Below are 14,007 nucleotides of genomic sequence, written 5' to 3'. Positions count from 1 at the left end.
TGTCAGTTACATTTCAATTTCAATTTAGACTAAATATGTTAGTAGGTTAGTTAGTAGTACTAATGTTTACAATTTGATAAATTGACATTAGCCAATATGCAAAGTGAATCTGTTTATCAGATTTGCGATATATATATATTGATATTGCTATATATAGAGTTGTGTGTGTGCCTTAACGAAAGCCAGCACGCTGATTGTCGCCACGTCCGCGTCCGCCTCGTCTACCGCCGCGTCCGCCGCCTTGAAGATTCCAGCCATTGCCCTGCAGTCGTCCGCTGCTTTGTAACCACTGCTGATCAGGCTCGCACTGCTGTTGCTCTTGGTAATTCGGCGGCCTTTGGTTTTGCGCCTGATGATGGCCGCCGCGTCCGCCGCCTCCACCGCGACCACGAAAGCCGCCGCGGAAGTTGCCACCGAAGTTACCACCACGCCCGCCACCAGCTGGTCCGCCAGCAGGCTGTTGTTGCCAGGCCGGCATCTCAGGTTGCGGAGGCGCATGCTCATTGGCGCGTCCGCCACGATCCGGCACATCGCTTATTATATGTTTCTCTATTATCGACGCTGTATTCTTGCGCACATTCGCCGAGCTGGCTACGCGTGCAGCTAGCAGTGCCACAATGTTGGCATCGTCGTCGCCATTCTTTAGCTGCTCCAGCTCCTGGAACTTGCGCTTTAAACGCTCGGCAATCTCATTTTGACGCTGCTTCATGCCATCGGACCACTGGAAACTTTGCACGGTTGCCTCCAGACGCGTCACCATCATTTCACGCCTTAGATTGTATTCACCGTCCAGGTCCTTCTGCATCGCATCCAGCTCACGCCATTGACCATCAGTCAGTGGCTTTTTGGACTTAAGCAGCGGCTCGCTGGGCACTGCTGCATTGGTTTGCTTTAGGCGCTGCTCCAGTCGTGGCATCAAGCGCTCAAGGAAAAGTTTGCTGTTCATGTTTTTGGGCAACTCACCCAGCTGCAAGCCACTGGTCAGCTGCTCCACAGCTTGCTGCAAATGAGATTCGGTCTTGAATTTCTTGCTGGGTGGCTCCGCCAGCTTGGATTGCAGTTCGAGCGACATCCTTGTTGCCATTAGCTCCGATGTCAGATACTCCAAGAGTTGCAACAATGACTCGCGTGTATGAAAGCGCTCCGACATAGGCGCAGCCACAAACTGCAGATAGGGGCATCCCAGCTCAGTTAGCAGCAGCGAAAGTTCAGTTGCAAAATCCTTGTGGTCCTTGCTGCTCAACGCCACATGCTCATCGGTTTTTCGCAACAAATGTAGTTCAGTGGCAAGCCAGAAAATGACTTCACGTAGCTCTTCGCTGCCAATGCCATCATCTAGTGATTGGGTTAACTTCTCGTGCTGCACTCCCTTGTAGCCAAGGGCTTCCAGTGAGTCAATAATATCCAAATCCATTTCCATTGGCTCACTGGCACAGCTAAACAAGTTTCCTTAAGCTTTAACAGCGCATGTACACAATTTTAAAATGTTAAGTTTTACAGAGCTGCTCGCTAAGCTTTAACAGCGCCTGCGCATAGCCTTAACATGTTAAGTTTACAGTGCTGCTCGCTGGCAGAGTCGCTAAGCTTTAACAGCGCCTGCGCATAGCCTTAACATGTTAAGCTTACAGTGCTGCTCGTTGGCAGTAGTGTTGTTATGCTTTAACAGCACCTGCACATAGCCTTACAGTGCTGCTCGCTGGCACTGCTAAACAGCTTTCGTTGCGCGCGCTTTTTAGCTTTAAGCTGAACACTTTAATTTAATTTAATTGTAATTTGCAAATGTGCGCGCCGGTTTTGAATTATTGTAAAGTGTAATGGTGTGCCAAACGGCTTGTATGCCCATGAGGAGCAGCAGTAGCAGCAGCAGCAGTTCGTTGCCGCTTGCCACAGTTGTTGGCTATAAAAGTCGATCGCACGGGTGGAAGCGTTTAGTTACCGGTCACAGGCGCGCAGCGTGGATCGTTTGTGCGAACAAATCCAACTCTCAAGCCGATTCAATTTTCTTTCTTTTTTTTTATAATACATACACATGTATTAGAGCTTATTGTATTTATTATTGTTATTTATTATTATTTTTGTTGTTGTTGTTGTTGCGCGCTTATTGTGGTGCGGTGCCCCAACGTTTGTGGGCCCAGTGCCACAGTGTGTGTGTGTGTGTGCGTGGGTGTCTGAGGCGCGCTCGGCTAACCGCAGCTAGACATCAGTATCACGGCGGACGAGCAACATAGCAAGCAGATTCGCAAATAGTATTAAATCGAAAGTTGCACGGTCAACGGTGTGCACACGGGTGTACTCTATACGGCTCTACTACGGTCCTAGCTACGCTCCGCGGCAGCATCCGGCTACGTACGGCACACCAGACTCAGCGGGTGTGTGTTGTATTTATTTTTGCGTGTGCTTCCGAACAAAGCGCAATAATATTTATTTATTTTATTTTATTATTTTCTTTTTTTTTTTTTGTAATTTATATTTTTTTTTTTTTTTTTTTGTGGCTTGGCTGCCTTAGCAGCTCTGCTTAGTTAGTTAGTTTGAGTGCGACATGCCCATGGAGGTGCTGAAAAAAGACGCTGCTCTGGGCTCGCCCAGCAGCGTATTCTATTTGCTGCTGCTGCCGACCTTGGTGCTCTGGTATATCTATTGGCGGCTATCTCGTGCTCATCTCTACAAGCTGGCCGCCCGTCTGCCGGGACCACGCGGCCTGCCCATTGTTGGCCATCTATTCGATGTGATCGGACCCGCTTCGTGTAGGTGGCACCAAGTGCTAGTTTGTGGCCTGTGTGTTTCTAATCCTTTGCTCCATTGCAGCTGTTTTCAAAACAGTTATACGCAAGAGCACACCCTTCGAGCATATTGCCAAAATGTGGATTGGCCCCAAGCTGGTGGTCTTCATCTATGATCCGCGCGATGTCGAGCTCCTGCTGAGCAGTCATGTCTACATCGACAAGGCCTCTGAGTACAAGTTCTTCAAGCCCTGGCTGGGCGATGGTCTGCTCATAAGCACAGGTGAGCTATCAAAGAAAGAGAGAGAGAGAGAGAGAGAGAGAGAGAGAGAGCAAGCGAGCGAGCGAGAGAGAGCGAGAGAGAGCGAGTCTAGTAGGACTTAGCTAATGCAATTTAAATTGCGTTTGTCGCATCATAAATTAATTAAACGATTTGTAAGCCTGACAGTTGGCACAACAACGCATAACAAATGGCGGCTATAAATAAATACAGTACATAGTATAAAAGAATGAGAGGAAACGCTTACTTGCGCATATATAGTTGTCTCTCTCTCGCTCGCTAAGCTCATCTCAGCCGTTTTTTAAGCTACATAACTGTATTTAAATCTTCGATCAGGTCAAAAGTGGCGGGCACATCGCAAACTAATCGCGCCCACATTCCATTTGAATGTCTTGAAGAGTTTCATCGAGCTCTTCAACGAGAACTCGCGCAATGTGGTGCGGAAATTGTGTGCGGAGGATGGACGCACATTTGATTGTCATGATTACATGAGTGAGGCAACCGTGGAGATTCTATTGGGTAAGTGACATACACACACACACACACACGGATAGAAAACAAACGGTACAGTCAACTCACACGCAGTCCCAGCCTCAACGATTTTGATTTAAATCCGTATTCTGCTAAGTAGAATTTTTTTTTTTGCATGCATGCATGTGTGTGTGTGTGCGTGACAGCACTTTGTGCTTGTCATTAGTGCTCCACACACACACACACACACACACACACACATAGAACACAATTGAGTACAGACCCATTTCCCTATATACTCGCACAAATCAAAATTTTTGTTTATTGTCCATTTCACCGCTTTTGTGCTCTACATAATAAATATTTACATACTTATATACACGCACACACACACACGGACACTGACAAACAATGTCAGACGGACAAACGGTGCCTCAAATCGTTTCAAACATTTTCTGTCTGTACAATTCAAAAAATTAATGAGCTAAGGCCGCTAGTAACTGGCAAAGACTGAATTTTTTTTACTTATCTGAACGATCTGAATTGCAAATTGTTTTATGCCAATGAGTTCTTTCAAGTGTAATATTATAAAACGGAAGTTATTAGCTTGCTTGCATACTATATCAAAAAACAGCAATAGTAGTAGCAACTGGAAATATCCATAGTTTATCTCTTTAGATTCTATACTAAAAATGAGGAAACATTTATTTATCACTAGCACAATTTAATTTTAGTTATGTAAGCAGATTTTAACATGGAATAGTTCAGAAATGCAAAAGCAAATTAAAAACATATAATAATATCATTTATTTAAAAAATAAACCTTTTCTTTGTCTTTATCTATTTTATATTTGAAGAGTTATAAAAAGTTTAGTCATTTCAACGATTTCTCCTACTTCACTCTATATAAATTTATTTGTTGCTATTATATATGTTTGTTTATATAATGATTTAATTTATTTAAAATAAATCATTTGCTTTATTTTAGTTAGTCACTGAAAGTAGTAAAGATTTTGAAAGAATTATATTTTAGTTACGTAAGCAGATTCAAGCATAGTAAAAATAGTTTGGAAGAAAAATATTTCTTTAGTACATTCGTTCGTGCGAAAAACTTTACAACATTTATATAAAACAATAGATTTGAACAACCACTTGAGCTATTCCTGGTTGCAGCTGCCCCCAGCTGGTTATGAGAGAGACTTTCACTAGTTTAGCGCTCATGGACAAAACGAAACAAAACAGACAATCCCCCTGCTGTTTTATAGATTATGTCATGTAAAGCGTTAGGCATCAATATGGCTAACCTACTATATATACTAGGTGGCCATTTAGTTAAGGCCAAACACGTTTTGGCAGCAAAAGTGAAACCGGGATCGCCTTGCCCCAACTGCGCGCCCGTTACGACGAGTACGAGTATTAGCCTATGTTAATGACATTGTGGCCCACTTAAAGTTGGCTGGCAGACGTTTAGTTTCTAGGCCATTGCATAACCGAGTACTGAGTACTGAGCACAGAGCCCCGTTACCTTCGTATTAGTTAAATTGAAATGCTGCCAAAAGCGATGCGATGAAAACAGCTCCGGCCCCAGCTCGAGCCCAAGCCCAAGCCCAAGCCTAAGCCTAAGCCTAAGCCCAAGCCAAGTGCAATTAAAACCACGTCGCACTGCCATTAAGCATTTAATCAGGAAAATTTGAATGCAACAGCAGCGGCTGCAGTTTCGCTGACGCAAACGGGCAATTAGCAATTAAGAGTGCAACATTCAAACGATATAAAAATTATAAAGTGTGCAAATCATTTTTGGTTTGCATGTGAGACGCTCTCGCTCTCGCTCGCTCTGACTCTTCCTTTCTGTACATTGTAAGTCGCACGTAAGTTGCATAATGCCGCAAAATTGGGTAAAATGGCAGCCGGGTGGGCAGCGGCGGCAACAACAAGTTTTTCTCGCCTGCTACTGGCCACTGGGCCAAAGCAATAGAGAGAAAAGTAAAACTGACCAAACATGCAACAGACAATTATTTGTGCCGGAAATTTTGAGACGCGCTACAATCAATCAATGCAGCCAGCCAGACAGCCAGTCAGCCAGCCAGCAATGCAGCAGTGCATCCAATTCAAGGCTCAAATGTGTATTGCGTTGCAGATTACGCATACGCAGCGTTGCTCGCTTGCTCGCTCGCTCGTTTGCATCTATTGTATCTCTACAATTAGATAGTACCCCGATTGTATGTTTGTTAAGTTCAATTGGCGCTTGGGTCAGTCGAGTGCATTCCACTTTCCAGAATCGCTTCCCTATCTCCATCTCTATCTCAATCCATCCATTTGCTTTAACTACTTTTTTCTGTAGAGACTGCCATGGGCGTATCGAAGAAAACGCAGGACAAGTCCGGCTTTGAGTATGCAATGGCCGTGATGCGCATGTGCGATATACTCCATGCCCGCCATCGCAGCATCTTCCTGCGCAACGAGTTCATCTTTACGCTGACGCGCTACTACAAGGACCAGGGTCGTCTGCTCAACATCATACACGGCTTGACCACCAAGGTTATACGCAGCAAGAAGGCGGCCTTTGAGCAGGGCACACGTGGCTCGCTGGCGCAGAGTGAGCTCAAGGCCGCTGCGCTGGAGCAGGAGGAGCGTGAGCGGGAACAGCAGCAGAAGCTGCAACCGCAATCGCAAGCACCTTCAGTGGCGGCAACGCCTGTCGCCGGACTTTCGTATGGTCAATCCGCTGGGCTAAAGGACGATTTGGATGTGGAGGACAATGACATTGGCGAGAAGAAGCGTTTGGCCTTTTTGGATCTAATGCTGGAGAGTGCGCAAAACGGTGCGCTCATTACGGACACGGAGATCAAGGAGCAGGTGGACACAATTATGTTCGAGGGACACGATACCACAGCGGCCGGCTCATCCTTCTTTCTCTCATTGATGGGCATACACCAGAGCATACAGGATCGCGTGATTGCCGAACTGGATGGCATCTTCGGTGACTCGCAGCGTCCGGCCACGTTCCAGGACACGCTCGAGATGAAGTATCTGGAGCGTTGTCTTATGGAAACGCTGCGCATGTATCCGCCAGTGCCGCTCATCGCTCGCGAACTGCAGGAAGATCTAAAGTTGAACTCAGGACCTTATGTTATACCACGCGGCGCCACAGTGACAGTGGCCACCATTCTGCTGCATCGCAATCCCAAGGTCTATGCCAATCCCAATGTCTTTGATCCGGATAACTTTCTGCCGGAGCGTCAGGCCAATCGGCACTACTATGCCTTTGTACCTTTCTCCGCCGGACCGCGCAGCTGTGTGGGTAAGTAGGCGTGGCGTCATCACTAAGACTGCATTAAGCTTGCTCCTTTTTTTCTTCTTTTCCGAACTTACAGGTCGCAAGTATGCCATGCTGAAGCTGAAGATCCTATTGTCGACCATAATGCGCAACTACCGCGTCTACTCGGACCTCAGTGAGTCGGACTTTAAGCTGCAGGCGGACATCATACTCAAGCGGGAAGAGGGCTTCCGCATTCGCCTGCAACCACGGCAGTTTGGACTGGCGACCACAACCGCCAGCACGGCAGCATCATAAACTTATGCAAATATTTTTACTCAAGTGATAGTCCTGGTTAATATACAGTAATATACATAAAAAAAAAAATAAAACCAACAAACACATCAATCTCACACAAACGCGCACACACACAGGCAGACTACACAAACACACACAGGCAATAATTTGATTGAGATTTTTAAACCGTTACATTAACAATTAACAAAGCCAGCATAAAGCAACAATTATAATTATTACTTTTTTTTTGTGTATTTAATAAAAAAAAATATATGTGTAATGTTTTGACAACAAATTTGCATTAATGCTAAAAGTGGTTTTCATTTAATTTAACGGCCAACAGCGGCTGTTGTGGTGGCTTGCCGATACAAGCTGACAATTAACACAACGATAACATTATATCAACAGCTGTTGAAAAAGCTGTTATTGTGAAAGTGACACGACGACAGCATACTTCGATTTGTTTTTTGTTTTATTTTAACCTAATTCGAACCATGCCCAGCGCTATAGACGAACTACAGGCTATGATAGCCGAGCTAAAGGCTGAGCTGGAGGACCAGAAGACCACCAATCGCCATGCACGCGACCGTATCGAGCGCATGTCCGCCGAGGTGGTGGACTCCAATCCCTACAGCCGCCTTATGGCACTGCAACGCATGAATATTGTGAAGGACTACGAACGCATACGTGACAAAGCAGTAGCCATTGTAGGCGTGGGTGGTGTGGGCAGTGTCACTGCGGATATGCTTACAAGGCAAGTATCGCTCATGAAGAGTTGCAAATTTTACAATTGATTTATACTTTTAAAAGGTGTGGCGTAGGCAAACTGATCTTGTTCGACTATGATAAGGTGGAGCTGGCGAACATGAATCGCTTGTTCTTCACACCGGACCAGGCTGGCCTATCAAAAGTGGAGGCAGCGGCGCGTACGCTGTCCTTCATCAATCCGGATGTAAGGATTGAAACCCACAACTACAACATTACCACCGTAGATAACTTTGACAAGTTTCTCACCACCATTACGGAGAGCGGCATACAAGCTGGCCAGCCCGTAGATCTGGTGCTCAGCTGCGTGGACAACTTTGAGGCGCGCATGACCATTAACGCCGCCTGCAATGAGAAGAATCTCTTCTGGTTCGAATCGGGTGTGTCTGAGAACGCCGTCTCGGGCCACATACAGTTTATACGGCCCGGCGATACAGCGTGCTTTGCCTGCGCACCACCACTGGTGGTGGCTGAAAACATTGACGAGCGTACGCTAAAACGTGAGGGTGTATGCGCTGCTTCGCTACCCACAACCATGGGTATTACAGCAGGACTGCTAGTGCAGAATGCGCTCAAGTATTTGCTAAATTTTGGAGAGGTCTCTGACTACCTGGGATACAATGCGCTCAACGATTTCTTTCCAAAAATGACACTCAGGCCCAACACGCAGTGTGACGACCGCCACTGTCTGCTGCGTCAACAGGAATTCCAAGCGCGACCCAAGCCAGTAGTAGAACAAAAGGAAGAAGTAAGTGATGAGCCGGTGCATGCTAGTAATGACTGGGGCATTGAACTAGTGTCAGAAGATGCGCCAGCTACAGAAAGCACGAGTAAAGCGACAGACAGCACACAGGTGACGGCTGGCTTGCGATTGGCATATGAGGCGCCAGAGAAAGAAACGACGCAAGCAACACCACAAGCAGCTGCGGGCGAAGCTGCAGCCGAAGTAAGCCTGGAAGACCTGATGGCACAAATGAAGTCCATGTAAACGAATTCCATACTCTGTTATTTATAGAATTGTATTTGTATTTAGCATTTTCTCTTTTTTTTTTTGTAAAAGCTATATAAATTGTTATAATTACATTTAAAATTTTGCTTATTTGAATAGGTTTCGATAACATTGCTCGATATACGATAAGTTTGCAATGCTAGAAAATACTGTCACGCTGGCTGGTCACACTACTGTGTAGTACATTTCTGTCGCGTTGTCAATAGCACAACTAAGCTAGCGTTGTTTTTAATAAAACTATATTAAGCTTTAGTTGAACCGAGTTGTGATTGTGGTCAAGATGAGCAAAAAGGAGCTGCCCGCGGAAGAGGTAAAACGCACAGTTGGCACAGCTCACAAGGCGGCACCGTGGACGAACAGCAGCCGGCTGAAAACAATACTTTTTTTTTTTTGTACACGTCAGTCGGCTTGGCTTTAATATATAATTTTTCTATACAACTAACAGTTGGTGAAGATCAACAAGTGGGACGGATCGGCGGTGAAGCATGCGCTGGATGATGCGGTAAAGACATGCCTGCTGGGCGATCGCCCGTATCTGAAGGAACAGTTTGGACTAGTGAACACACGCTTGGTGCTCTGCGCGCTGGCTGTCGGCGTAGCCATCATGGCGCACGCCTGGGACTTTACACACCCATTCCCCGAGTCCCGCACCGTGCTCCTGTTCAGCGTATTGGCCTACTTTGCGCTCATGGGCGTGCTAACGCTGCACACCACATTCCGGGAGAAGGGCACCTTTGTCGTTGCCTCGCAGAAATACAACAAAAGTTACCGCACCTGGGAGGCCAGCTCCGAAATGAAAAAGTACGACGACATGTATGTTCTACAGCTGATTGTGCGCGATGAGCGCGGACATTGCGAGGCAAGCAGCATCGCCTCCTGCGCCAACTACATCGACAGCCAGGGCATCGTACTAGACAATCTGGTGGCCTTGGAGGTCAACCGAATCTTCAACTGGCTGCTGCATGAGAAGCATTAAGTGCAGACGCAACACAACCAAACTTATTGTTTAACAACATTTGTCTGCTTTGTAACAATTCGTTGTTCTACTGCTAAGCAACATAAATGCTTTTCTTAATTAGATTTTTTTTTAATCTTTCTGTTCTTTCATACTATATTCCCTCTCATTAAATTAATCGTAGTAATCCGCAGAAAATGCTTGTAAACACACACACATTTTTAATAGAATACTTAAGAGAGTGGAAAATCAAAACATTCTGCACTGAATTTTGAAGTAAATGTTGTGAACGATTAATTGAATGCATAATGTTTAAACTTACATATATAGTATAAGAACTAATCGAAGACTTGCAACTGAATTGACAGCTTCAATTGCAATTCATTCAAGATCTCCGTTAAAATAAACAAAATTCACTTCTCAATGTAACAAACCGAATGAATGAATGACACCAATTAGGGCTGGAATTGTATTCCGAGCGAACCATGACGCGTGGTAAAGTAGTGAGCAGAGCTCTCCGGTCGGATCTCATCTGTAGCTCACTGGGCACAATTTCAGTTTTTTTTTTTTTTAGAACACCATCTCGGCCCAGAAATAAATAGCAAAATTTGTTTGTATATTTTGAAAAGTTGAAACATTTGATACGACATAACTGACATTCAGGCACGAGGACACGACAAGGCCGAGAAGGGAAGGAGCAGTGCTCAGCAGTGGAGAGATAGCAGCGAAGGAGGCACCAGCACCAACAGCAGCAGCAGCAGCATGCGTGAGATAGTGACACTGCAAATTGGCGGAGCTGGCAACTCAATTGGGGATGCGGTGAGTAGCTGAGCAGACAGCTGTACTCCAACTCCAACAACACTCATCACTTCCATGCATGCGTACAGTTCTGGCATGTGATCTCGCATGAGCATGGCGTGGACTATGCGTCCGGACGCTTTGGCGGCACCAGTCCACTGCAGTTGGAGCGCATCAATGTGTTCTTCAATGCCACGGCCAGCAAGCGGTTCTATGCGCGCAGCATCATCATCGACACGGAAGCCAGCACCATACAGCGTCTCAATGCCAGCAGCCAGCTCTATCGACCGGAGAACTTTGTCGCCGGCTCGGAGAGTGCGGGCAATAACTTTGCCCGCGGCTATCATACGGATGGCGCCGAAATACTTGACCAGGTGCTGGACAATACGCGACGTGAGGTGGAGTCCGTTGATTCGCTGCAAGGCTTCCAGCTGCTGCACTCCATAGGCGGCGGCACCGGCTCCGGCCTGACATCACTGATCATGGAGGCGCTCGTCGAACAGTATCCGGACAATTTGCTCTGCAACTACGTGACCATACCGTCGCCCAACATGTCGCAGGTAGTAGTGGAGCCCTACAATGCGCTGCTCAGCATACCCGCCCTGGTGAACAACTCCCATTTGACCTTTTGCCTGGACAACGAGGCGCTCTTTCAGATCTGCAATCGCAATCTGAAGATACAGATGTCCAACTATGAGCACATCAATCACATAGTCGCACTCACCATGTCCGGCATAACCACCTGTCTGCGGTTTCCCGGCCAGCTCAATGCAGGTCTGCGCAAGATCTACGTGAACATGGTGCCGTTTCCACGGCTGCACTTCCTCATACCAGGCTTTGCGCCACTGGTTACCTGCAAGCAGCAGCAGTTCAGCAAGGGCACCGTCTCGGAGCTGGTGCAGCAGATCTTCTCCAGCAATAATCTGCTCTGTGCCATCGACTTGCGCAAGGGCAAGCTGCTGACCGCCGCGGGCATCTTTCGTGGCCGCATGTCGCCGCGCGAGGTCGACCAGCTGATGACGGGCGTGCGCAATAAGAATCTGCATAACTTTGTGGACTGGATACCGAACAACATCAAGACGGCCATTTGTGATATACCGCCGCGTGGGCTCAAGATGTCGGCCACCTTCATTGGCAATACAACGGCCATACAGTCGCTGTTCCAGCGGCTGCTCGACGGCTCGAGCATTATGCTGCGACGCAAGGCGCATTTGCATTGGTACACCGGCGAGGGCATGGAGGAGCAGGAGTTCATCGAGGCGCAGCAGGAGCTGCAGGCCATAATCGATGACTATCGCAGCAGTGCAGGGGATTCGGGTGATGGCCAAGGTGGCAGCGAAAGCGGCGACGAGGCAGCCGCCGGCCCCCAATGCACCTACTGCGGGGATGCATAATGATAATAATGATGATCCATCTCTCTACCTATGGGCGCCAGTCATTGTCATTGTCGTTGTTCGTCTGCAAATAATAAAAAGTTCGCGTGTCGTTTTTGGCAACTCCATTTAACTTTTGTGCGTAGGTCAAATGCCAGAGCTGCCTAAACTTGAAATGCACGACACGACATTTTGCCAATGCTGCTGCTGCCGCTGCTGCTGCACTGCATCCTATTTATAGTCGGCCAAAGTTCGGTGCGTCTGCAGTTCAGCGCACTGCCCAAGTGCATACCTACCCACAAATAGACACACATCCATGTACATGCCACATCTACATCTTGGTTTGCAACTATTAATAACACGCATAAATATCTTAACACACACCACACAGCACACATGAGCTATGTAGAGAGATCTCTATACTATGTATACTAATGCGCGCCCGGCAAAGGTTTTTGCACTTGGTTTGGGCTATTTTGGTGCGCCGCATTCCTAAGATGCCTCTTCCCGCTGTGACAAAAATACTCCGACTGCCGCTGGGAACAGGCGGCCTGGCCTGCTCATGAAAATTTGAACGCAAGTGGAGCACGCACAGACTCAACGCCAGCAGCTATACCTGAATGCTTGCTTGCCTGCTTGGTTGCATGCGCATACATAGGTAAATATAAATAAAAACATAAATGCATATGTCTAAATTAAGAATTTATAGGCGGCGCCATGGCAATAAAAAGGGGCGGCTGCTATGTTTAGGCCTAATGCAGCGCCCACTGTCCATTGCGTGTCAAGATTTCGGCAAGTGTGCAGCGTGTTTAGTCAGCAACGGCGACGCCAACGGGCCGCTTGTGCTCATTTCAGTTGTTTTTTTTTTTGTTTTTAAATTTCAAATTCTAAGCCGCGCCCGCGCAGAGTTGCATCGGTGATGTAACATCCGCTGTTAGTCATGCTCGCTGCGGTAACAGCAACAGTAACTTAACAGCTGTTAGCTCAACACGGAGTTAACAGCCAAACTCACTCTATCGATAATGTTAGCGCGTTTCTTACTCATTCATATCGATAGTTAGTCAGTGTTAAATTTGTTGCCGAAGGGGAAGGTTGTGTAAATTCTTGGTGCGGATGTTTTCTTTGAACAACATTCATAGTGTATGATATTGTCGGCAATTGAACACAAATATACAATAAATAATACAATGTGACATTGATTTAACTCTCAACAAGCGCGGGTGTCATGTGTGCTGTGTTTGTTTTCAATTTATAAACGCCGTACGCAGGCTTACAAGCATTTCACGCGCGCTGCAATACAAATTATTTATTGTTTTCTTTCATTTCGCTTAATTTTCTTCAAAAATTGAAGCAGCAAACGCCAGTTGTTTTTCAAATTTACAGTTTTTGTTAAACATTTTTTTCATGTGCTATAAGCTGGACAAACAAAAAAGTAAAATACATAAAGAAAAAAAGCTTCACAGCACAAGAAGTTGTGCTGGAGCTGTTGTTGTTGTTTCTGTTTCTGTTATGCCCTGCCCGAAGTTGTGTGAAGTGAGAACACGACGGTCTGTACGGTATACACCAACACAGCCAGCATTGAGCAGCGTATACATACACGCACCAGCACGCACACTGGCACAATCGATAGAGATACAGCATTGACTGAAATAACGTGTAACATGTTGTGCATTATTTGCCGCCCGCGTTGAAAACGCAAACTCAAATAAATTCACTCTACTCACAAACAAACAAACAAACACACGAGCGAGCGAGCGAGCTTACTGCATTTAACATTGCAAAGCAAATTAACGGAATAACTGCAAAACTGCCAATAGAGTAACAAGAAAAAAATTTTGTTGCCGCCGCCGCTGTTTGTGTTGTTGTTTTTTTTTTTAAATGTTTCTGTTGTTGTTGGTAGTGCATCCCTAGTGCTGTCACTCTTCAACACACAGACTGTTGCATCTGCAGTTCAAAGGGCGCTGGAATTTCTTAGCCACTACTCTCTCAACGCTGCCGCTGCTACGACAGCGACGGCGACTGAGACTGTTGCGCCGCTGCCTGCTCCACTGTATTGTAGCGTGACCAATGAGTGTTAAATGCG

The 14,007-nt window shown here is 46.4% G+C and overlaps 6 protein-coding genes across 9 annotated transcripts in view; 5 read left to right on the top strand and 1 right to left on the bottom strand.

Annotated features, from left to right (window-relative positions):
* Window positions 1-19: 19 nt before the first annotated feature.
* On the bottom strand, window positions 20-1,450 carry LOC108606671 (protein FAM98A). The gene has a single exon (XM_017997004.1). The coding sequence runs from the start codon at window positions 1,418-1,420 to the stop codon at window positions 173-175; it is 1,248 nt and encodes a 415-aa protein (XP_017852493.1). The 5' UTR covers window positions 1,421-1,450; the 3' UTR covers window positions 20-172.
* A 627-nt stretch (window positions 1,451-2,077) lies between these two features.
* On the top strand, window positions 2,078-7,257 carry LOC108606670 (cytochrome P450 4g15). 2 transcript variants are annotated; one of them, XM_017997002.1, is made up of 6 exons: window positions 2,078-2,369; window positions 2,510-2,744; window positions 2,806-3,003; window positions 3,337-3,519; window positions 5,813-6,772; window positions 6,846-7,257. In XM_017997002.1, exons 2-6 carry the CDS (start codon window positions 2,540-2,542, stop codon window positions 7,043-7,045), a joined length of 1,746 nt encoding a protein of 581 aa, XP_017852491.1. In that variant the 5' UTR covers window positions 2,078-2,369; window positions 2,510-2,539; the 3' UTR covers window positions 7,046-7,257. The 2 variants fall into 2 exon arrangements, with proteins under 2 accessions (XP_017852491.1, XP_017852492.1); XM_017997003.1 differs by having other exon boundaries at window positions 2,507-2,744.
* A 190-nt stretch (window positions 7,258-7,447) lies between these two features.
* LOC108605493 (ubiquitin-like modifier-activating enzyme 5) lies at window positions 7,448-8,828 on the top strand. The gene is made up of 2 exons (XM_017995238.1): window positions 7,448-7,778; window positions 7,835-8,828. Exons 1-2 carry the CDS (start codon window positions 7,519-7,521, stop codon window positions 8,775-8,777), a joined length of 1,203 nt encoding a protein of 400 aa, XP_017850727.1. The 5' UTR covers window positions 7,448-7,518; the 3' UTR covers window positions 8,778-8,828.
* A 138-nt stretch (window positions 8,829-8,966) lies between these two features.
* LOC108607145 (signal peptidase complex subunit 2) lies at window positions 8,967-9,973 on the top strand. The gene is made up of 2 exons (XM_017997787.2): window positions 8,967-9,108; window positions 9,244-9,973. Exons 1-2 carry the CDS (start codon window positions 9,079-9,081, stop codon window positions 9,772-9,774), a joined length of 561 nt encoding a protein of 186 aa, XP_017853276.1. The 5' UTR covers window positions 8,967-9,078; the 3' UTR covers window positions 9,775-9,973.
* A 350-nt stretch (window positions 9,974-10,323) lies between these two features.
* LOC108607144 (probable tubulin beta chain CG32396) lies at window positions 10,324-12,046 on the top strand. Its single transcript, XM_017997786.2, has 2 exons — window positions 10,324-10,572; window positions 10,641-12,046. The coding sequence occupies exons 1-2, from the start codon at window positions 10,516-10,518 to the stop codon at window positions 11,943-11,945; spliced, it is 1,362 nt and encodes a 453-aa protein (XP_017853275.1). The 5' UTR covers window positions 10,324-10,515; the 3' UTR covers window positions 11,946-12,046.
* Window positions 12,047-12,943: 897 nt separating this feature from the next.
* The window catches only part of LOC108606426 (death-associated protein kinase related), a 37,882-nt gene continuing 36,818 nt past the window's right edge, over window positions 12,944-14,007 (top strand). The window contains exon 1 of one of the 3 annotated variants that reach the window (XM_017996530.2): window positions 12,944-13,031. The gene's annotated coding sequence lies outside the window, so the exon portion shown is untranslated. Of the gene's footprint in view, window positions 13,065-14,007 lie in introns of all 3 variants that reach the window. The other 2 variants (XM_017996531.2, XM_017996529.2) reach the window with 2 other exon arrangements.

The sequence above is a fragment of the Drosophila busckii genome, chromosome X (genome assembly GCF_011750605.1).
Source record: "Drosophila busckii strain San Diego stock center, stock number 13000-0081.31 chromosome X, ASM1175060v1, whole genome shotgun sequence".
Lineage (NCBI taxonomy): Eukaryota > Metazoa > Arthropoda > Insecta > Diptera > Drosophilidae > Drosophila > Drosophila busckii.
The sequence above is the reverse complement of the archived record's forward strand: the minus strand, read 5'-3'. Positions and strand labels throughout refer to the sequence as shown.